Source organism: Pteropus medius, unplaced genomic scaffold (genome assembly GCF_902729225.1).
Source record: "Pteropus medius unplaced genomic scaffold, Ma_sr-lr_union100, whole genome shotgun sequence".
Taxonomy (NCBI): Eukaryota; Metazoa; Chordata; class Mammalia; order Chiroptera; family Pteropodidae; genus Pteropus; species Pteropus medius.
The window spans coordinates 10224731-10247492 of record NW_024342471.1 but is presented as its reverse complement, the minus strand read 5'-3'; the positions used below and the strand labels follow the sequence as shown (position 1 = coordinate 10247492).

General features: G+C 55.7%; 1 protein-coding gene and 1 pseudogene across 3 annotated transcripts in view; both read right to left on the bottom strand.

Moving 5' to 3' along the window:
• Positions 1 to 4133: 4133 nt before the first annotated feature.
• Positions 4134 to 22762, bottom strand: part of SRC (SRC proto-oncogene, non-receptor tyrosine kinase) — a 49914-nt gene continuing 31285 nt past the window's right edge. For all 3 annotated transcript variants that reach the window (XM_039864303.1, XM_039864301.1, XM_039864302.1), the window contains 10 exons: positions 22417 to 22516; positions 15023 to 15121; positions 14750 to 14853; positions 12699 to 12848; positions 10957 to 11112; positions 8793 to 8972; positions 7846 to 7922; positions 6953 to 7106; positions 6660 to 6791; positions 4134 to 6369 (listed from right to left, as the gene is read on the bottom strand). In XM_039864303.1, coding sequence (XP_039720237.1) covers positions 6161 to 6369; positions 6660 to 6791; positions 6953 to 7106; positions 7846 to 7922; positions 8793 to 8972; positions 10957 to 11112; positions 12699 to 12848; positions 14750 to 14853; positions 15023 to 15121; positions 22417 to 22516 — 1361 coding nt within the window. In that variant the 3' untranslated portion in view covers positions 4134 to 6160. The remainder of the gene's footprint in view (positions 6370 to 6659; positions 6792 to 6952; positions 7107 to 7845; positions 7923 to 8792; positions 8973 to 10956; positions 11113 to 12698; positions 12849 to 14749; positions 14854 to 15022; positions 15122 to 22416; positions 22517 to 22762) is intronic.
• LOC120603637 (uncharacterized) lies at positions 15130 to 22408 on the bottom strand (annotated as a pseudogene).

Sequence of the window (22762 nt, the reverse complement as noted above, 5' to 3'; positions counted from 1 at the left end):
AAGAAGCAATGTGGGCAAAGCCTGCAGTCAGGGAGTCAGGGTGCCATGGGGTAGCTGGAGCCAGCCAGGAAAGGCCTGGAATGGTGGATGAAGGAGATGGGGCTTCCTCCACCGGAGAAAAAGGATTGTGAGCAGGGCCAGAGGTGGGAGAGAAGATGAAATGCCGTGACACAGTGTGGGTGAGCGATGGCTGAGCCTCCCAAGGCGTGTGGTCCAGTGTTAGGGACTGAATGGTGAGTGGGAGGTACAGGAGGTGAATTGAGTTTTGGGGGGCTGAGGATGAAGTGTCCACGGGATGGTCACTAGGAAATGGCCCAGGAGGGAGGCCCTGGAGCCAAGGCTGGGGGGAGCATAGGGGCCAGGGTGGTTAATGAGCAAAAAATCACCCCAGAGGCCAAGTTCCAAAAGCCCCGGGGAAGGGGATAGGGATTGGCAACAAGTTCATGCACAGACACACACGCGCACAGATGCATGCACACCGAGAGGGAAATAAAGCTGCACGGAGGTGGATGTGGGAGGTAAAGACCGACCCACTGGCACTGAGATCCAGCCAAAGACACACAGACACATGGACACTCACACGCTCCACCCTGGGGGCGGGGCAATCAAAGAAAGAGATGGACATTTAATGAGACCACAGCAAGGCGGGGAGAGGGCTGGACAGAGGCAGATAGATGGACAGGTGGATGCACAGGCAGAGCGTGGCAAGGGACATAGGCCCAGAGTCCCATGAGCCACATGAGGGAAGCACAGGTCTAGGAACTGGGTAGGAAGACCCCAGGGAGGGGAGGGCTGGGGAGAGCAAGAGCAGGTTGGATGACAGATGCACAGAGCTTCCATCTCCAGGCCCTTGGTACCCCTGCACCACCACCCTGAGTCTGTGCCCCTTTCCCTAGCTATTCCAACTTTACCTCTATGTTTCTGTCTGTCTCAGTTTTTCTCTCTGCAAACCACAGCTTTTTGGAGCCCCCAAGTGAAAAATGGGGGGAAAAAAGACAGACATGAAAGAAAATGCAGGCAACAGACTGTGTGCGTGCGTGTGTGTGTGTGTGTGTGTGTCCGCGCTGAACGCCCCTCAGCACAAGGTATGGGGCAGAATTTTATGAGGGAGAAAGGAAGCAGATGAAAGGACCAGAGGATGGAGAAAGAGACAGACGGTAACAGGGGCTGCAGCCCGGAAGGCAGAGGGGAGCGGGGACATGCACATGCCCCACGCACGCACACTGCACACCGCACACACAGCACGCTGCACCTCACACACAACTGCACACCTCACACACACTACATACCCCAACACTGCCCCCCCCCACACGGTTCACACACATTCAACACATACTGTACACACCGCACGCCTTGGAAGCGCGATGGTGGAAGGGAGCTCAATGCAACTGTAGAGAAAGGGAGGCTGGGAGGGGCCTGAGAAAGACAGACAGACCGGGCGAGAGGGCCTGACACAGAGCCGAAGGCGAGCGTGTGTACTCACACATCCACACAGGCCCCCGGCAGGACTGGGCCCAGGATACATCCTCACTGCAAATTTTACATATGAATGTATATAAGAATAAACGGGCCAGCAGCCGAAAGCGAGAGCCAATAAATGTGGGCCAGAGGATGGACAGACGGAAAGACAAGGAGACACAGAGGCCGATGTGCAGAGAACAGGCGACAGGCCTGGACGGACACACGCCCAGAAACATGCCCCACCCTCTCTAGGCTAGAGGGACGAGGTAGGAAGCACAAACGATGGTCTTTTTTTGTGCTTTTCTGTACCTTTCTTGCTCCGCTGTAAGAAACATATATTTTTTTCATGGGGGAAAATCTTGTTTTTCTCAAAAAAAGAAAAAAAATGCATGCAGAACAAGAGAAAAACGACTGAAAGCAGGAAAAGCAGGAGGAGGGTATGTGGGACTTCTAGGGTCTCCAATGCCCTGGAGCAGGCTGATAATCGGACAGGACTGCACAGAGAGGGGCGGGCAGAGGGGCCGTGAAGTGGTGGTCTCTGCAGAGTGGATGTCTCTCGCCTTTCCACGCTGTCTCTCGTGAAGAATTGAGCAAAAGCAAACTGAACAGAGGCCCAGAGTGAGAGTCAAAACCACAGAAGGAGCCGGAGACGAGAGGCGGGTGAGACAAGGCAAGCTTTCTCGTCTTCCTCTCCTAACCAGACATCGCCCACGTGGGCCAGATCCGGGTGCATCAGAGAGAATTTCCCCAGTCCTTCCAGCTCTTATTCTGGAGGACGAACTGCATGAACCACTGTCACAACCCTATAAGTTCCAGGGGGTCGGGGAAAGCTCCGTGGCCTTTGAGATGTGTTTTGAAGGATGAATAGGAGTTTGCCAGATTGCAGAGGAAAGAAAGGGCATCGCATCCCCAAAGGGCATTAATACTGGGCAATGGCATGGAGGTGTGAGAGGGCCTGGGGAAGACTCAGAGGCATGGAGACATTCATTGATAAAGAAGAAAATCTGAGAGAGACAGAGAGAGAGAGAGACAGGGAGACAGAGAATGGAGAAATAGAGGCAGCAGCAAGGCACAGAGAAAAAGAGAAATTAACAACAGTGAGAAACAGACACATACAGGAAGAGACAGAAAAATAGAAGCACACAGAGACACTGAAAGACCAAAAATTGGGGAGAAGGCAGGGTTGGGGCAAGGAATAGAAAGAAACACACTAAAAAGCCTGTCAAGACAGAGCCGGAGCCAGATAGACAAAGAGAGGGCAGGAGAGAACTAGAGAGGCACAAAGAAAGAACAGGAACGGAGGGAGACATGCAGAGAAATACGTGGCGAGTCAGCGGAGAGAAAGAGGGTGCGGGGGGGGGGGGCCTCTCAGGGCGCCTGGAACGGACCGGAGTGCGACCCCGCCGACCACCGCCGCGCAGGCTCAGGCTCAGGCTCAGGCTCCCTCCGACGCGCCGCAGCAGCGCGGGCGAGCGCTTTGTCCCCGCCCGGGCTGGGGCGCACCCCTCGCCGGCTCGCGCACGTCCCTGCGCCCCTGGTGCTGTGTGTGCGCTCCGAGCCCATACGGATCCGCACGGACACACGCTGCCCCACGCTCGTCTACGGAAACCAGTTACACACATCGGTGCCCATGGCCCAGGAGACGGTAGGTTCAGGCTCGAACGACCTGGATTGTGTCCGTGCAATACACACAAATCCATGCAATGCGACCAGGAAAAAAAAAAAAGACCCACTCACTTCATACTCTGTTAATACCCAGGTACACATACAACGCAGGAGCCCACAGGCTAGCGTATTACCTGGATAGTGTGTATACAGACACACAGAGCCATGGGCAAACAGGCCCACGGGCAAACAGGCCCACACACACCCACATGAACACAAAGGCACACACATCCCTAGGCACACACTCCCAAAAACAAACAGAAGACCCGAACCACAAACTCACATCCATGCTCCTTGAGAGATCCTGTTCATGCTCCCAACACATGCACACACCCATGGGTCTCAGGCTTATGAAAATAATGCTGAACAGAGTAATATACCAATTTTGAAATTTTTTAATTAGTGTTGTCATGGCCAGAGGTGATTCACGGATTGGTGTGTGATCTGATGTAAAATAAATTTCTTCATATCGACTGTTGCCAATGAACTAACTTCCCAGGTTGTGTTCATTGTGGTTGGGGGGAGGGGGGGGAAAGGAGAAGAGGACGGGTCTTTGGATTTTTCTCCAAAGTGCCCAGGACTTATTGCTCCAGCCCCACCTCCCACCCAGCCCAGCACTCCTGGGAAACACGTGAGCACGTCCACAACTCTACACAGGCCTGACAGCCCCGCTCAGCACCGAGTGTCAACCACCACCATCCACCCAGAGCATCTGAGTCCTTCAATGCTCACACTTTGGGAGTTCTGGGCTTCACCTGGTGTATCTCAGACACAAGCAAGGCTTCCACCAGACGTACTCGCTCCCCAAATGCAGGTGCAAATGTGCATACACAGTCACTTTTCCAAGTGGCTGTCTTCAATCTGATCATGTCATGCTCGAGGGCCTGAAGCCCTCTGGCCAGTGCTGCCTGAACAAAGGCCCATCTGAAAGCAGTCTGGTCCTCAACCCCCCACCCTGTCACTCTCTAGCACACAGTAGATGCTCAATAAACCACTGGCGAAACCACTGAGGTCTGTTTGTGTTTAATCAGACAATATGCAAAGTATTTACAACCAATTCTGGATCCCCCCACCCCCCAAGCCAGGGCCATGGAATGTGGGACCCCAGGCCCTGCCCAGAGCTGGGGGTCCCCTAGGCCTCTGCATAGTCATCTGAAATCTACAAAACACTGTTAAAAAAAAAAAAAAGACAGTATTAGGACACCTTATACAAAGGACCTTGGGCAGTTGGAAGGGGATTTGAGAGCACACTGTTGTGAGCGAGCCCAGATTTGACTGGGACAGACAGGAGAAGACTTGGGTAATAGACATGTATGGAAGGAGAAGTTGAAATTTCATAGGCAGGCACCACTTGGCCTCCTTCCCCGCTGGCAGGGCCTGGCTGGCTCGAGAATCCCTGGCAGCAGGAATGTTATTGCTATGATGGGGGGCTGTGAGTGAAATGTACAATGTGTCTGGGGAACAGAGCAAGGGGCATTTTTACATGTTAAATATGGACACACATGGAAAAACACACATGCACACACGCATACATACAAACAGGGGCCCTTGGAAAGATGCCCACAAACTGTCAGCCACCTCTTTTAAGAGGGGCACACTGAGGCCCAGGGAGATGCCACCACATACCCTAAGGCTGAACAGCAGACTTAGGGCCAAAACACAGTCTCCTGATGCCCTGGGCTGGGCTCACTATGTGATATCAGGCCACAGGGTCTGGACAGGAGTGGTGTAATTACAGAGGCCACAGCCACATATGGAGGCAGACACTGCAGCCCAGAAAGGAAGCAAGGGCCACCCAAGGTCACACAGCCAGTCTTGATGCATGGCAGGGGACACCCTCATCCTCTCTCACCCCAGGCTAGGCACTCTTTTCTCTCTATATAAGGGGTACCAACTTGGAGAGAACAGGGGCCAGGTGTTGAAATGACACAGGACAAAGAGGGAAGAGGAGGACCTGGGGTTCTCTCCTGAGGCCAGGGCCTCCCAACTGCTTGGATCTTCTATTTCTCCTTGATTGCCTCCAGAGCCTGGGAGCTCACTCTTCTTCACGGCTGCCTAGCCTTGAAGGTCGACACCTACCACATTCTGACTGAAGTCTGCCTCCCTATACCTACAGCTTCACCTCTCATTCCTAGCTCAGCCTCACATCCACCTCCACTCTCTCCCCTCCCAGCAGCCCCACTGAGCACGAAGTAGCAGCAGAGCTCTCTGCTAACTCTAACCCATCCTCAGGCCCTTGTCCCCTGGGCTGCCACAGTCTGTCCATGATGGCTCCGAGGACAATCTCGTTGGTTCCTGAGGAAGACAGGGAGCACCGTGTTCTTTTCCCACCTCAACCCCGAATTGCTCTGTGGCCTTGGGCAAGTCAGTTTCTCCATGGGTAATATGGGGGCAAGGAATTGATGCTCTCTAAGGGTCCTTCGGGTCTAAGAAGGGCAGGGTTTGAGGGGGGTGCCCACCCCACCCACCACGATCAAGTCAATCGAGGCCTTGGACTGCCAAGCCTGGGAGCCATGACAGAGAGTTCTGGACCCAGTGGCTTCCATCAACAGGTGTTTCAGAAATGGACGGCAAGGGGCAGGGTGGCAGGCAGGCCGAGGGCCCATCACTCCTCTTTGGAAAGGTTCTTTGGCCAGCTCTGGAGACAGACCTGGGTGGCGTGGAAGTAGGAAGGAGCCAATGCATGGAGTAGTTTGAGTCTGGGTAAAAAGAGCCAGCCTTCAGCCCCAGCCCTTCTTCCCAGTTCTTCCTGCCAAGACACACAGAGCTTCAAGAGGGGTACAGGGAGGAGGCATGTGGCTGGAGTGGGAGCTGGGACGCAGTCACCGTGCCAGCCTTAGACCCCGCCTCCTCAAGGCTGTCCCAGGCCCCAAGCCTTTCCACGCCTCGAAAGAGAGAGGGGCCTCATCATGGGCAATTCAGCCCCACAGAGAGGATCAACGGCAGGCAGGCAGAGGGAGGCAAGACCCCACTTCCGGGGCCACCCAGCCCCAGATCCAAGCCGAGAAGCCAGTCTGGCCCTGTAGCCTGCTCCCTATAGGTTCTCTCCAGGCTGATACTGGGGCTCGGTGGATGTGAAATAGTCCTCCAGAAAGGCCTGTAGGTACTCAAAGGTGGGCCGTTCCTCTGGCTCCTTCCGCCAGCACTGGCACATGAGGTCGTGCAGGGACTCAGGACACTCAGGCGGGCAGGGCATCCGGTAGCCCCGCTCCACCTGATCCAGCACCTCTCGGTTTACCATCCCTGTGGGCAGAGAGAGGAGTGAGGCTGACTCTGGGGAAGAAAGTGGGGTGGGGGAAAGTGGATGTGGACAACAAAGAGGGCTTCCCACCTAGGATAGGGTGGGTGTGACCACGGATAAAACCCCTCCCCAAAGGTGGAAGCCCCGCCCGGAGAGAGAACCTAAGATCAGACATTACACCTGTTTGTTATAGAGATGGGGAAACCGAGGCCCAAGAGAGGGTGTAGCTTGTCCAAGGTCACCAGGGCAGAGAGGTTCAGGGACCAAAGATAGGTAGTAAGAACCTTCTTACCAGGGTAGGGCACCCGTCCCTTTGTTGTAAGCTCTGTCAGCAGGATCCCAAAGGACCACACATCCGACTTGATGGTGAACCGGCCATAGAGGGCAGCTTCTGGAGCTGTCCACTTGATGGGGAATTTGGCACCTGCAGGCATGAGAAAGGTCAGCGGACACTCAGTGGAATGTCATGACCTCTCTGCCAGATAGGCACCATTCTCATCCCCACTTGATAGATAAGGATACTGAGGCTCAGAGAAGGGGTATGACTTCCCAAGGTCATACGGCACCTGCCCGGTCCCTGCCCACCTTGCCGGGCTGTGTACTCATTGTCTTCGATGAGCCGAGCCAGCCCGAAGTCAGCTACTTTGCACACGAGGTTCTCTCCAACCAGGATATTGGCAGCTCGGAGGTCCCGGTGGACGTAGTTCATCCGCTCCACATATGCCATGCCTGAGGCAATCTGCAGGCGAAACCCAGATCCTGGCTCAGGGGCCACCCCATGCCCTTCCTAGGTCACAGGGCACATGCCCAGGGCTGGGGTCATCCCCAGGATGGAGAGCCAAACACCCTGCCCTTCCCAGTTCTTCAAGCAAGTGAAGTCAGTTTACAATAAACACTACTGCAACAAAAAGCAGGACCAGCGCTCAGAAGGAGGGAACACAAGACAAAGAGCAAAGGGCAAAGGGAAAGCACAAGACAAGATGCAGCCAGGGAAGTGGGGTGACCCTGAAAAAGAGGCCCCAGATGCCCCAGACATATATGAGTGCCAGGTCCGGCCTGCTGTCCCAAGTCCCCTCTCTGAGCCTCAGTTTTCTTATCCATCAAGTGGAATAATAGCCGTCCTTACCTCCTCAGATCGTAATATGTATTAGGTGAAAAAATGGTTGTCGTGTACTGTCTACAGCAAGTACTAATACATGTTTGTTGAATGACCGAATGACCTTCACAGAGAAGAAAACTGAGGCCTGAGGTCCCACAGCAAGTCAATGATGACCAGGTAAGGGTTCCTTCCTCTGCCTAAAACCACCACTCACAGCACCTATAAGTGGTCCCAGTAATATAAGTGGCAAGATCAGTGAAAGCGGGGGCAACCAAGGCAAGCTTCCTGGAGGGAGCACTCAAGACAGAACCAGCTGAGGTAGGTGGGTCTGAGTGCTTCTGAATGCTCAAAGCTAAGGGCTTAGAAGGGACTGACTCACCTGAGCAGCCATGTCCACCAGCTGAGGCAGCCGCAGGTACTTGCCTGTCTCCCCCTTGAGAAAGTCCAGCAAACTCCCTGGGCAAAGAGAAAGCAGCTCTAGCCCCCACTCTGTCCTCCTGAGCCAGGAAGCAGTGATTACCACATCCTGTCCACCTGGGCGGGCTGGCCTCACTTTAACCGGCTCTGCAGATTTTATGTAAACCCATCTCTGAATAAAGTCTCACTCAGCATTTGTCACTCAAAAAGGAAGTAGGATGGGAAATAAATGAATGCCCACTTCCGGGTAAACAGAAACTATGACCCATCCATGTAGTGGAATACTATTCAGCAATAAAAAGGGAACAAAGTACTGACACACGTGACAAGAAAGAACCTCAGATATAAAAGATGACATGAATGAAGTTGTAGAATAGACCAATCTAGGATTGCACATCGGTGGCTGCCTAGGTTTGGGACTGGAGAGTCATCAAAAGGGGACAAGGCAGCTTTCTGGGGTGATGCAGATCTTTAATATTTTGATTGTAGTAAGGGGCACACAGACATTTGTTAAAATTCATTGAACTGGACACTTAAAATGGGTGTATTCTATCATATATAAATTATGCCTCCAAAAAGTAGAATTCTGAAAAATTAATTTTAAAATTAAATAAAGGTCAAGCCAGGGACTTGATGTTGCCCAGCCTAGAGGGTTGGGGGGATTTTCTTTCAGCCCCAAAATGGCAAATGGCTTTAGAAAACCAGCAAACTGGGGGAGACAAGATGCATTCTGGGAAACTGTTAAAAACAAAATGAAACAAGAAAGGCACCCTCTGGTTTAACTTTCCATCGACATGAAAAGTTGCCTCTATCTCATTCCACCTTTAAAGAGGTATGTTCCAGATTGAAGGGCCGTGAGGCACACTCCCTGTGCCCCGCGGCGAGCACCCTGACTCAGAGGGACCTCACCCTTGCTCATGTATTCCGTGACGATGTAGATGGGCTCCTCAGACACCACCGCATACAGCTGCACCAGCTTCTCGTGCCTGAGTTTCTTCATCACCTGGGCCTCCTGCAGGAAGGCCTCTGGAGACATCGTGCCTGGCTTCAGGGTTTTGATGGCCACCCTGGTGGTGCCATTCCAGGTCCCTGTGTGGGGAGGGATGCCAGCTGCCTCAGTGGAGGCCCCCCATTCCCATCCCACAGGGACCCAGGATCCGCCTGGGTACCAATTTCAGCTCTGGCCTCCCTGGCCATGTGATAAGCCCAGCCAAGGCCCAGGCCTTTTCTGAGCCTCAGAGTTCCCACCTGTAAAATGGGGACAATAACAGGATGCTCCTTACAGGGCTGTTACAAGGATTAAATGAGTCTCTGGTACATGCTCAAGAAATAGTAGCTATTGTTAGGACTATGATTATTAGAAATATCCCCAGAAGCAGCACATTCGCCTGGGATGGGAGACCATGGTTACAACTCATATTCCTTCTGGTGCCTCAGGCGCTGGCAAATGAATGGGACCCAGGGCAAGGTGAAGCGGTCTCAGAACAGGCCACCCAAATAAGAGGCTGTCTCGAACCACACTCCCCAAAAAGTAAGGCATCACACTAAGTACAATGGCTTGGAGGCCAAATTGGCTGGTTTGACTCCAACCTCTGCCTCCTGCCGGCAGTGAGACCGTGAGTGGGTCAATTCCCCTCTCCGAGCCTCCGTCTTTTTGTCTGAAAAATGGCAATGCGATAGTGTCTCCCTGTGGGGCTATCGGAGCATTAAATGAGATTTTAGCCGCTGGGCCAGACCCTCTGTGAAAGCACAATAAATAAGAGTCGCAGCTATCACTTTATGATTCTCTGGTTTTTTGTGGAGCCTTGGGAGAAGCTGTGTTCTAGACCAGTGTGTTTAATCTGAGTTCTTGTCACTGCTGGGCTGAAGCTTCTCTGATAAGTGGCCTGGGGCCCACTCCTCCCAGTCTCTGGGCCTCCATCTAAGGGTTGGGGCTCAGGCCTGCTTCTGTGGCCCTTCTGGAACAGCCCACCTGAGGATCTGTACCTGGCACCTCACAAGTCTACCTGGAGCACTGTGGAAGAAGTGAGAACCTCCCCCACTAACACCATCGCACGCCTAAGCAGGTATGAGTCTTAGAGCCACCAGAATGCCTGACGCCGTGGACTTATTCAGGTTTTGCTCACATCCTCATTTTGTGTCTGTGCCTAGAAGCCAGTTTCTCGACCCTCTCCCCCTCTCCCTAGCTCAAAGCCAACACCGCCCCTTTCCTGACTTGGCCTGACCTCCGGCCTCCAGGCCTTTGCCCCTGCAGTGCCTTCCACCCAGGAACCCTCTCTGCACAGCTCCATCATCTCTTCCTCTGAAGGGAGGAAAGTGGAAACAGTGATGCCAAGTGCATATCGTGGCTCCGATGAAAACCTTGAAGACAGCACACCATGATCCTTCCGCTGAAGCCACAAGCTTAAAACCGTCATGCCTACCTCACCCCAACGTCCATGATTCCTGTGTCAGCAGAAACCAGTCAGCGGACGGGGGCCTGAGTTTCATCAGGGCTGCGTGTATTTGTTTTCAAGGAAGGTTTTGCTGTTTCTCCGGGGTTACACAGGAGACTGTTAACAGGCCCAGAACATGCCAGACCTGCACTTCCCAGCGCTCCCTCCACGAGCTGGGGCTGCTCTTCCCAGGGCTAAGAGGTAATATGTGGATGCACACTGGCCCAGTGTTCTCACAACCCCACAATGGGTCCTGTTATCACCGGCCCCATTTTACAGTTGGCAAAATCGAGGCTCAGAGTGAAGCCTCCTAGCCAAGACCACCGGGGCAAGTCACGAGGAATTGCAATGCCCAGCCCTGAGCAGTCCTTGGTAAACAGGTGCCATGGTCTGCAGAGGCGGGGGCGGGGGGAGCCGCACCCCATCTTTGTGCCAGCCACCACTAGGGAAGCTTCGTATTTAGAAAGGCCCACTGTTCAGCAGAGGCAACGAAGTCTCAGGGGGGTAAAGGGAAGGGACACATAGGGGACCTTGAGCTGCCAGACAGGATGGACATCTATCTGGTTCTCAGGTGGGGACACTGAAGTGCCCCCAAGTGGACCGTGGTCTCCTCTGAGGGGGCAGGGGAGAGGCCTTACCCATCCACACCTCTCCAAAGCAGCCCTGGCCCAGCTTGACCTCCAGCCGCAGTGACTCCCGGGGGATCTCCCAGGCATCCTTGGCCAGGCCCTGAGTCTGTGGCTTGGATGTGGGGCACACAGTGGTGAGGCGGTGGCACAGGCCATCAGCATGTTCTAAAGATGGAAGCAGGGAGGTGGAGTTCAGGCCGGCGTTCCGCCCTGGGACCTCCCTCTCCCACACAGTGTGTGTACAGACCTACACGATGCATGCACACAGGCTTCAGGGACACACAGGATGCCCTTGAGGCCAGGCGTCCACACCTGCGTGTACACACTTTCACCCCACACAGGTCCTCACTGCCTCATGCATCCGCTCATTCATCCATTCAATCATCAGACTTTAAGGGGCGACCAGTTAGATGGGTGCCAGGGACCCAGTGGGGGACAAGTCCAGTGGAACTCTGGCTTCAGGGAGCTCACAGTCCAAGGGGAGCCCAACTTCCCTTAATCAACTCCCAGGACCCTGTGTGTGATAGAGGGGAGCTGTGCATGTAACAGCAGGGAGGCTGGTGGACTCTTGGAAGGCTTCCCAGAGGAAGTAGTACTTGGGCTTAGATCTGCAGGCATAGGTGTGGTTAACTAGGGAACAGCACTCCACACAGAGGGCACAGTGGCTCAGGCCTGTGCAAAGGCCCTTAGTTAGGGAGGAACAGCTGCTGAGTTAGAGGAGTTGAAAGGAGGCCAGCGGGGCTTCAGGGAAATGAATAGGGAAAAGGTAGACCCAGGTTTCGACTACCCACGGCCATGCTTACTTAGACTACCTAAGAATGGATTTAGACTACCCAAGAGACCACACTGGGGTCTTTATCCTAAGATTCCAAGATAGTCCCTGGAGGGCTTTGATTTGGGGAAACAGGGTTCTGAAGGAACAGCTGTGGTGGCCAAGGGGACAGAGAGAAGTGGCACATCCTGGAGCGAGTCAGGAGGCCCGCCTGACAGAGGAAGAGGAGGTGTGGAGTGGGGAACAGCTGGCACTCTCAGGATAGGCCACACCTGCACACAGAGGCCACGACTACAAGCCACAGCCACACGGCATCCACAGAGACCCACCCACAGGGGTTCACACAGGCCCATGACACTTCAGTCCACCAGGTAGCCCTGGACATCCAGAAGGAGCAGCCACATTATTGCACACATGGCCTGCACATGTGAGCTCACTGCCTGCTCTGGCTGCTCTTTCTCTCCCTCTTTCCCTCTTTGCAGGCATCGATCTGGCCACCCCCTCCTCCTCTCCCAGTAACCGGTTCAGACCGGTCCTAGGGCTGCAGAGATAACCGACACCAGACTGTGCCCCCTCCCTTCCCTGCTCACTCCTCCAGGCAGCCCCACCCCCCACCAGCCAGCTGCAGAGGAGGAGAAAGAGGAGGGAGCCAGCGAGGGAAGAGGAATGAGGGGAAACAGGGAAGAGAGCACAGGAAGGGAAGAAGGAAGAGATGGGGAGGGAGGAGTGGAAAAGGAGGAGGGAAAGCAGGGGAAGTAAAGGGGGAGAAGAGCGGGAGCAGCACGCCCTCAGGATATAACAGAAGCCCCAGCCCTCGCCGCCCCCAAAGCCCCCTCCTCGGGGTCCGCAGCTGGGCTGAGATAACTCCCCGCCACACGCCCTCATAGGGCCTAGCCCCAGGCCCAGGCAACCTGCTCTTCCCTGGCCCCAGCTGCCCAGCCCCTGGAGGCCTGCACCGGGGCAGAGAAGGGGCACTCACTGGAGTAGTAGGCTACGAGCTGCTGCAGACTGTTGAACTGGGTGCGAGAGGTGATGTAGAAGCCGCCACTGTCCAGCTTGCGGATCTTGTAGTGCTTCACGTTGAGGCCCTTGGCATTGTCGAAGTCAGACACTGAGAGGCAGTAGGCACCTGCAGGGCAGGGCCAGAGAGGAGCCATGACCACCATGCCTGTCGCCCCCACAGGCCATGGCACTAAGTGCAGTTCTGTGCCTATCCCACACAGAATGGAAGAGTGAGGCCAGGTCAGCAAACCCCTGGCCCAGGGCAGAGCCGGGTCTGGTCCAACCTGTCTCTGAGCACTCAGCTCTGGGGCAACCACCGAGACAGGGCCAAGTGAGCAAAGCGACACCTGAACAGAAAGCCTCGCCATGCATCCTTGGCTCTGGCAAGACCCCTGAAGCCTGGGTGTACATCCCACTTGTGCAACCTGGACAAGTTGCTTGCCTTCTCTAGGCTTCAGTTTCCTCCTCTGTACAATGGGGCTACTCCCAGGGCGGCTGGGAAGATTCAATGAGACCACATATAAGAGAGCCTAGCACACAGGAGGTGCTTAATAAATGTTTGCTGGGAGCGTAGGAATGGCCTCAAGTGGCTGTGTGTCCCCGGACTAACAGCTTTCCCTCTCTGGATCTGCCCATGAGAGCACTATCTGTGCCCCGCCACTTCCTAAAGACTCCAGGCTCGGGCAGGAGCTGGTGGTTGGCTGAGGCTGTGGCAGTTGTGGGCAGGAGATCATGTGCTGGGCGTGGCCTGAAGACTGCCAAGGCTCAGCTGTGCCAGCCTTAATGGGCCCCTCCCTGTTTTCCTCAAGCCTGGAAAAGCTTTGGGCTGGAAAAGCTTCCTTCTTCCCACCAGGCCTGGCTAGGAGCCCCTGTTAACCTGAGCTCAAGAGATGCCTGGAGCAGCATCAGGGAACAAAGCCCAGAGGCAGGGGCAGTGGGAGCAAAGGCTCCAGCGGCCAGAGAAAGCCCTTCTTGGGAAGTAGCATACAGGCATCTAGTATACGTGCTAGAAGCCTACTGACATTCGGACCAGTCCTCTGGTAGGGATTAAGATCCTGTGTAAAGAAAAGGAGGCCCAGAGAGGGAAAGCAGCTAGCCTCAGGGAACCCAGTAAGTCAGGCACAGAGCTGGGACTTGAACCAGTAGCCGGGTCTCTAAAGCCTACGTGGGGCATCTTTGACTTGCTGCAGATGATCCAGGCCCTCTGCACTTAGAAGCCACAGGCCTGAGCCCAAAGCCAACCTCTGACCACATGTGCACACACGCAGGCATGCCTGTGCTCAGTGGACTCATGCTAACACAGGCACATACTTCCCAGGCCCCAGGCATGAAGACAAACCCACCACAACTCACTCTCACGCAGCAACACACAGACGATTCCACCCCCACATGCACACACATGCCCAGACCCACACATAGCGTGCACGGCCACACGACCGCTCATAAATGTACATGCGTGACATAGATGATCTGCTTTCCCATCTCCCGCTGAGCCCCAGGCCCACAGGAAGTGGCCCAGCTTTGTTGCCATGGTGATGGGGCCACCTGCAGCCCACTTGCAGAGGGGCTGAAGGGAAAGTAAGCGGGTGATACGCATTCTCTGGTTGGGGGAAGGGACAGGAGAGGAACAGGGGCCCGGGCTGTCGGGGAAGGGCAGAGGCAAGTCCCAGAACCCTGTCCAGCCCCAAAGCCCCCTGAAGAAGGAGAAGAATAGGGGCCCATTGTATCAGCACCCACCCTGGGAACAAGCCTTTTGCTGTGTGACCCTCAGTCATCCTGACGACCTATGTCCATTCCTCATCTGAAGAAACTGAGGCCAGGGAGACTAAGTGTCATTTTCTGCTGCACCTCTGGCCAAGCCCAGATAACCCAGTGTTCCTCAAAAGCACCTCCCTGCCTTTATCCTATCATTTTCTCTACCGCTCTTACCACTTCATTCCATATACCAAACTCCTATTCATTCTGCAACCCTCAGCTGAAGCAACCCACAAAAAGACTGTTCCCACTGGCCAGCAGGAGTGCTCCTACCTTTCGTGGTCTCGCTTTCTCGCACTAGGAAGGTCCCTCTCGGGTTCTCCGCGTTGAGCAGTAACCGCTCTGACTCCCGTCTGGTGATCTTGCCAAAGTACCACCTGGGGCAGGAGGGAAGAGGATGCTGTTGGTGGTCCAGGAACTATCCACAGTGCCTCTTCCTGGGATGCGGCTCCGGCCCTGGGTAGCCAGACCTCCCACTCTGCCCAAGGTAGAGGCTCTGAATCGGCAGCAATGGTGAGCAAGCAAAAGGCCAGAGTTGATACTCACTCCTCGGCTTGGATGGAATCAGAGGGCGCCACGTAGTTGCTGGGGATGTAGCCCGTCTGTCCGGTGCTGAGCGAGTGGGCAAGCCACCAGTCTCCCTCTCTGAGCAGGGGGAGGAGGAGGGAGCAAAAACAAGGGAAGCCATCAGCAGTGGGCCCTGGTTCCTGCAATCTTCAGGGGTGCTGTGCTGGGGGCTCCTGAGGCCAAGTGGAGCACAGGGAGCAGTGGGACCAGGCCACTTGCAGCCTGCCAGGTCAAGCTGGCCTGGAACTTTTCCTCTCCCTGGACTAGATGCCTCTTAGCCAAAGCTGACTCAGATAGGCTTGATCCAGGATTGTGGAAGGACGGACCTTGGTCAGCCTGAGGCTCAAATCCATAGGGGCAGAGTCCTAGGACAGGAAGTGATCTGCTGCCCTTCAGAGAGAACCAAGTCATCTCGAGATGCCAAGAGCTGCCTCAGGGATAAAGGAGGGAGCTCCTTGTCTCTGGGGAACAAGCAAGTTACAACAAGAGACATGATTCCTGCCCAAGATGGATGTCAAATCAGATCTTTGAAGCCTCCCCAAGCCCTGAGATTTGGAAGCCCAATCCTGGGACCTGGTGAGACCTGAGTGGAGACAGGGGGTGGCCTTTTTGGGGGCTTGGTGACAATCCAGGTGCCAACCCTGCAAACTAGAGCAGTACTAGTCTTTGTTACAAATCACAGGTCACACCTAAAGGGCTCTTCAGCTAAAATTACAGGACTTCTCTTGCAGCCTTCCCATCTACAGGGGAAACTGAGGCCAGAGGGGGCTGTGACTTGCCCAAAATCACACAGCGAGTCATGTCAGAGGGGCTGAGCTGGCAGAGCCCCAATGCCCAGGGTCACTTCTATACTAACTGTCCCACAAGGAGAAGGAGATGGGGACCGGGGCAGAAGGAGCCCCCCACACTGCCGGGTCCCCTGGGCCTGTGTGGGAGTGGGGAGGGGGCAAAGTACCTTTGTAGCCATCTGAATGTGAACCAGGTCTGGCTGGAGCGGGGGTCCAGAGACACAGAGGAGAGAGGAGAAAGCGAGAGCCCAACAGGAAAGAAGAGGCAGAGATGGGGGTGGTGAGAGAGAGAGGCAGAAAGAGCGAGGAAGACGGGGAGAGCCAGGCGGTGCTGGGGACAGGGGACAAGGCGGGGCAGCCACAAGGCCTGACATCCAAAGCAACCAAAGGGGACAGGGAGAGGGTCCATGGGGACTTGGGGGGAGTGTGGCAATGGGAAGGGCTGCCTGGGAAGTAGGGTCCAACCCCCTCCCATTCCTCTTGTGTAGAGGGGAAGACTAGGGCCAGAAAAGCAACGTCCTCTGCTCAACGTCTGCCCAGGTTCCCCACCGCCAGATGAGAAGGAACCGTCCCCCACAGGGGCCACGAGGCTTGAAAGCGTGCTGAGCTTCTCAGTCCAAGGCTGCCTTTGGACCTCACCATGACCCTGAGAAGATACACAGCAAGCAGGATGTGCTCCCCTCACCATTGCTGGGGCCCAGAGGGAGAAAGGCCCTTGCCCACAGTCACACAGTCTGGACTTGAACCTGAACCCTGTCTCCTGGTTCTTCTGAGCTTTCCTTTGACCCACATTCTTCAGCCCGTTTTGACTATAGAGACGTTGAAGCCAGGAGAGAGTGTGGCTCGGGGAGCTCTCCAAGGACCTGTCAGAGTACACCCAGACCCAGGGCTCAGCTGGGGAGCAGGGGGCGGTGGGCGGCGAGGCTGAACCAGAGGGGAGGGCGTCCCTTCTGGACTGAGGCAAAGGCAGCGCGATGAGGGCTGTGCGGGCCGCCTCGGCTGTGCCACACTGACACACACTCGGGCAGGGACGCAGCTCATGTGGGAGTCTGCAGGAAAGGAAGGGCCCAGAAATAAGGGGGCAAGGTCCACCTCAAGGAAAGAAGCCCTTGGATGCCCAGGACCTCCATCTACCTCCTGTTGTGCGCCCACTGGCGGCTGTCCACGCTGTCTGTCCCATTGACCTTCAAGGCCACCTGCGAGGAAGGAAGGCAGCCTCACCCCAGATTAGGGAACCAGGGCTCACAGATGTTGAGGGACCAGCCCGAGGACACATGGGACCCCGGCTAATGTAACCCAGCACTTCCTTTGTAGAACTGGGGAAACTGAGGCGCGGAGAGGAACAGAGACTTGCCGGAAGCTATAAAGCAAGGACTCAAGTCACAGGTAACAACTGAGTCCAAAGCCTTCATTTCACCAAGGGGGAAACTAAGGCAAAGAGAAAGGCAAGGATTTGCCCAAAGCTATACAGCAAATCAAGGGCAGAGCAAGGGTGAGAACCAGGGCCCTCGGGTGCCCTCAGCCAGACACAACAAGCCTCCAGGACCCCTGCAGCCTCCCCAGGCCTTCAGGGGCTAGGATTCCCTTGGGGAGGAAGCAGCAGGCCTAGGGGTGGTGGACAGGCCTGAGATCTCCATCAGAGGTTACAAACAAAGCAGATTGACAAGGCCAGAGTCTGCAAGCTGGCCAGCCTCCGGGGAGCCCGCAGAGTGGAAGGCCAGCGGGAGCATGTGCCCAAAAGCCAGCCAGAAGCAAGGGGGTTCAGCACTACTGATGTTACCCAGACTTCAGCCAGTAGAGCCTCCAGCCCCGCAACATCAGCCCACGTGAGTCTGGGCTCCCAGGCCGGTTTGGAGGTCTTCGTTCCCTAGGGCAGGGATGGTGGTGCACTGCAATCTCACTAAAGGACCCAACGTCCAACTGTGGCCTGGGCCCAGCTTGAGAGGTGTCCGAGAGCAGAGTCAGTCGCCCCAGACCCCATCTCAGCTCACCACTTGCAGGCTGTGTGACCATGGTACTGCCTCAGTTTCCCCATCTGTAGGATGGGGATGCTCACGCCTCCCTCTGAGGAATGTACAGTACCAGCACAGGGTCTGGCACATAGTAGGTGCTCAATGTGCATGAACTGTTAGTGTTATGATTTGGCTACAAAAGAAAAACAATTGAATCTGTATCTCAGTGGTGCCCTTTCCCACTCTCCAAAGCAGCTCAGTGCCAGTCTCCAGTAAGGGTTTGCTGTGTGACCTTGGGCAAGTATCCTACCCCCTCTGAGTCTTAGCGTCCTCATCTATAAAAAGGAAATAATAGTCACAGAATCTCCCTTGCAGGCACAGTGTGTAAATCAGCATCAAGCTAACTCTGGGTAAGAATTACTGTGATTATTATCTGAGCCTCAGTTTGCCCACCTGTGAAATGGAGCTATCAAGCCCCATCTTCCCAAGTCTATGGTCTGGGAGGCTCAAACCTGCCATAGGTGGCTGCCAAAGGCCTGGGGCTGCTCCCACAGGAGGGGGCCCATAGCTCTCCAGACCAGTCCAGCCAGGAACACCAACCCAAACCCAGCTGCAGAAGTAACAGCAGCGTTATCCTAGCAGGTTGAGCGGATTTTTTTGCATCTTCCCTAGGGCCTGGTCCTTATCAGGTGGGCAGGAAAAAGAAAGGGAATCACACATTTCCTGTCTGACCTGCCACTTTCCCACCAGTGGCCAAAGGAGAAAGCACTGGACCAGGAGTCCCTAGCTACGATATCACATCCCACCTGCTGTCCACTAGCTGTGTGACCTCGGGCTACTGACCTCACCTCTCCGAGCCTCAGGATCCTCTTTTTGGACCCTAATCTTTGTGCCAGCCAGACTGATATGTGGTGTGGCAACTTTGGAACCTGGGAAGTAATGCCAGTTTGAGCACTTATATTTAACTCACTTGGGCTGCTGGGACCGTCAGAGAAGCATTCTGGGGATTGCAGGCAAGCCAGGGCAGCTGGGCATGGCCCAGGCAGGCAAGTTTCCAAGCCCTGAGGCCTGGGCACATGGTTAGTGGAGAGAGAGCAGGGTGAGGCCAAGGCAGGTCATGTAAGGAGGGCAGGAAGGTGTCCCCTGCCCCATGGTGGAGGGTAGAACTGAAGTGCCCAGGACAAGGTGGCAGAGGTCAGTGCCTGATGGAGGGCTCCCCCGCCACCCAAAGCTGCTGGAATCTGGATGGGAGGAAGGGGTAGTTCAGGGAGCGATCCAGAGTCAGACCCAGAGGAGCCCCCGTTCCTGGAGACTCAGACACCAGGGCCAGGGGCTTGGAGCAATGAGACCTCAGACCCCAGTGGGCTTCCTCAGACCCAGGCCCGCACAGCACCCAGGATTCTAGGACTCCAGGCTATGTGGCATGAAGATCTGGGGAGTGGGGTCTCCAGACCTGCTACCGTGAGGACCCTGACCCAGCCAGCCCCGGCCAAACCCCAGCGACAGAGGCTCATCCTTAAGCTCTCACCTCCCCTGCCACCCAGTTTAGCCAGAGGTTAGACTCAGAAATTCCCACTTACAGGAGAGGGGTGTTGGGGTGGGGGACTGACTCGGGGATTAAGCAATAATGGTGGAAGGACAGGCAGGATGGCCCCTGAGGTGTGAGATCTGAACACCTCAAATTTGGGTGGCCCATCTTCCACTAAGCGCTCCCCCATTCCTGTATCCCTCCTGTTCCTCTAATGCCAGCCCCCAACTCTACTGCCACCTGACTTCTCAGGTAAAGGAGCAGCTGAGCCTTATGATGTGAGGACAGGCTCCCAATTCACCCCCACCTTCTAATCAGGTGCCTCACTGCCACCGAGGGCTTCCCATGGACGGGGCTGCAGCACTGCCAGCCCTCCTGGCAGCCCATCCCAGAAGGCCGGAAAAAGGAAGGGAAGGGACTGGACAAAGGAAAGAGTGAGGGCTGCCCTTGAACTCTGGGTGAAAGAGGCAGAATCAAAATTTCCGGAGCCTCTTCCCCCACCACACCTCTGCTCAAGCCGTGACCCCAGCTGAGAGGCCCTCCCCATCACTGCTGGCTGAGACTCCCCAGCACTTCGAAGGCTCCAACCTGATGCATCCTCCCTGCACGGGCCTTTCCCTCCTCCTGGCTCCTCCTGGCCTCCACTGAGTCCCCCTACAAGGGCCATGGGTCAGGCCTACTCTTCCCTGCTCTGCCACCATGAGCTGTGTGACCTCAAGCAAGTCATTTTACCTCTTTGGGCCTCAGTCTCTTCATCTGTAAAATGGAGCAAATATGAGTTTGCCCTTTCCAAGGTCCGTGGTGATGTATAAATCAAATAGTGCAACGGAAAGCACGAAACCCGGCCACCCACGAAGCGCAACGAACAGCACTATTTTATTACCATTCGTTCACCTTGTTCACCAGCACCAGTGGGGCACCCCCACCCCCACCCCGGTGTGCTGAGCGACAGGTGATGGGGGAACCCAGAAATGTGGCAGACCTGAGAGCAGCCCTCAAGGAGCTCCCAGTCTCAGGGAGGCAGATGCCAAAGGCTGGAACCATGAGAGACCAGGTGGCATTGGGACTAGGACATGTGAGGGGGTGGAAAGTTGGGGAAACCCCCTCCCCCAGGGAGAGCAGCTTGAAAAGAGGAGAGGGCTGCTGCCCAACTCCCAATCCTGGCTTTGCTATTTGGTAGCTGTGTGACCTTGGGCAAGGGCCTTCATATCTCTGAGCCTCAGTTTCCTCATTTGTGAAATGAAGACAGCCCTTCCCCCTGTCACTACAACCCTGGTGGGAATGTAGCAGAGTAAAGACAAGGATGCAGGTAAAAATGCCTGGCACAGCGCCTGGCACCTCTTTTCCCTTGTGCCTCACAGGGAAGGCAGTCCTGAGCTAGATCTTGAGGGCTGAATAGGAGTTTGCCAGGCAGATGGGACAAAGGGTGTTTCAGGCCGAGGAAACAGCATGCACAGGGCAGGGAGGCAGGAACAAGCAAGACACGCTCAGAGATGGTGGCAATGTCCAACCTCCTTAGCCAGGCCTTCGAGGATGCTCAGGGATCAATTCTACTCTATCCTCTAGAAACTCTTGCCCTTGCACAGCCCTGAGGCATTCTGCCCACTCCAGCGCTGCAGCCTTCCACAAGCTGTCCCTCTGCAAGAGACTGACTTCCATCACCTCCCATGCCACATGACTTCACTGCTCTTCCTTCGAAGACCTGTCTGAACCTCCCAGTCCCTGTGGCCACCACCAGAGCGGGGCACACAGTAGAGCTCTAATGCCTGGGCTGACCCTGGCCCCGCCCACTGCCTGCCACATGGCCTTAACTAGGGCTGGCTCCTGGCCACACTCTGGCTCCAGGAAGGCATGGACAAGGCCTTCTCCACCCAGGCCCCAGGCAGGCCCAGCACTGGACCCTGCATGCAGCTGGCACTCAGTGTGGGTCGAAATGGGGAATGAGTGAGTTAAGAAGGTGGATAGTGAGGAGAAGTGATGGGGAGTGATGGGGGGTGATGGGAGGACCCTCCCCATTCTCAACCTGGGGTTAAGGGACATGGTCAAACTGCCTGGGAGTGGGGGCATAAGCTTGGGAAGCTGGAGGGGGGCAGCCAAGGGAGCCCAAAACCACAGGCAGGAAACAAGGCCACATGCAGACTGCAGCCCCACCCCCACCAGCAAAGCGCCCCAACCCGGCTCGCCCACAAAGTGTGTACACACCTGACATCCACCTTCCTCCTAAGGGCCAGCGAGAGAGAAGCAGAGAGAGGGAGAAGCTGAGAGAAGGCTGGAGGGAGCAAGCGCGGGCCAGGAATGGGGATCCCGAGGCTGCAAGCGGGTTGGGGGTCGGCAAGCGCTGCCAAGGGCAGCACGCGGCAGGTGCAGAGCTCTGCCCTGCCCTGTCAGCAGCTCCCGCAGGAGTGCACCCCACTCCGCCCTCACCGCGAAGCCCCCACTGCCCCCAATCCTGGACATATGGCCATGGCCTGCACTGGACCCCCATGACCAGCATTGTACCCCGTCACCACTATACTCTAGGCAAGGAAAGAGGAAGGAAAAGGAAGGAAAGGCCCCCAAGGCTGGAGGCCCTGGAGGTGAACCACGTATCCTCTAGGGCACCCTGCCCTCCATACCCTAACCCACACCCTCTCACAATGGGTGCCCAACATGGGTCCCCCAACCCTTCCAGTGTGGGCTCCTCCCCATACAGCTGGAGACTCTGGCTTAACCAGCTACCCCAGCCCCTCCAGCCCCAGGTCATTAAAGAGGGCACCTCTGTGGGCATAGCTTCTGGCTGTAGTCCCTGCTTTTTGTCGTCCTGGATCCTGGGCCCAGTACGGCCCTGACTACATGCCCCTCAACAGGGTCTGGGGTCTGAGGCACTGTGCTCTGTGGACTACTTACTGAATCCACATCCCAGGGGCCATAACCACCTCCGCCTGCCTCATCACCACCCCCACAAGCCCCAGGATGGTTCCCGGGCCATCAGCCAGCCTTGACACTCAGCTCTGCCTGCTGCCCATCGTGTTGCCCCCTGGCTCTGGGAAACTCAGAAGCAGCTCTGGCCCAAGACCAGATCAGGGGATAGGGTCCCAAGGGATGACAAAGAAGGACGGCACTCACGTGTTGTTGACAATCTGGAGCCGCTCCCCTTTCTTGAAGGATAGGTCGGTCTCTGTCCGCGACTCATAGTCATAGAGGGCCACAAAGGTGGTCACTCCCCCTGCAGAGAGGGGTGCTGTGTGTCAGAACAGCCAGGGCCATGGCTGGGGCGAGGGGTGGACAGGAGGGCCCTGCACACACCTTCAGAGCCCAGCCCAGAGGCGTGGCACATTCAGGGGTGGGCAGCCCTGCAAGGGTGTGTAGGAGGCATGTGCTTCTCTTCATATGTGAGTGTTCCACTGGGCTTTGGGTGAAGCTGGGTGTGGGCTTATCTGTTTGGTATCTGTCATCCCCATAGAACCAGAAG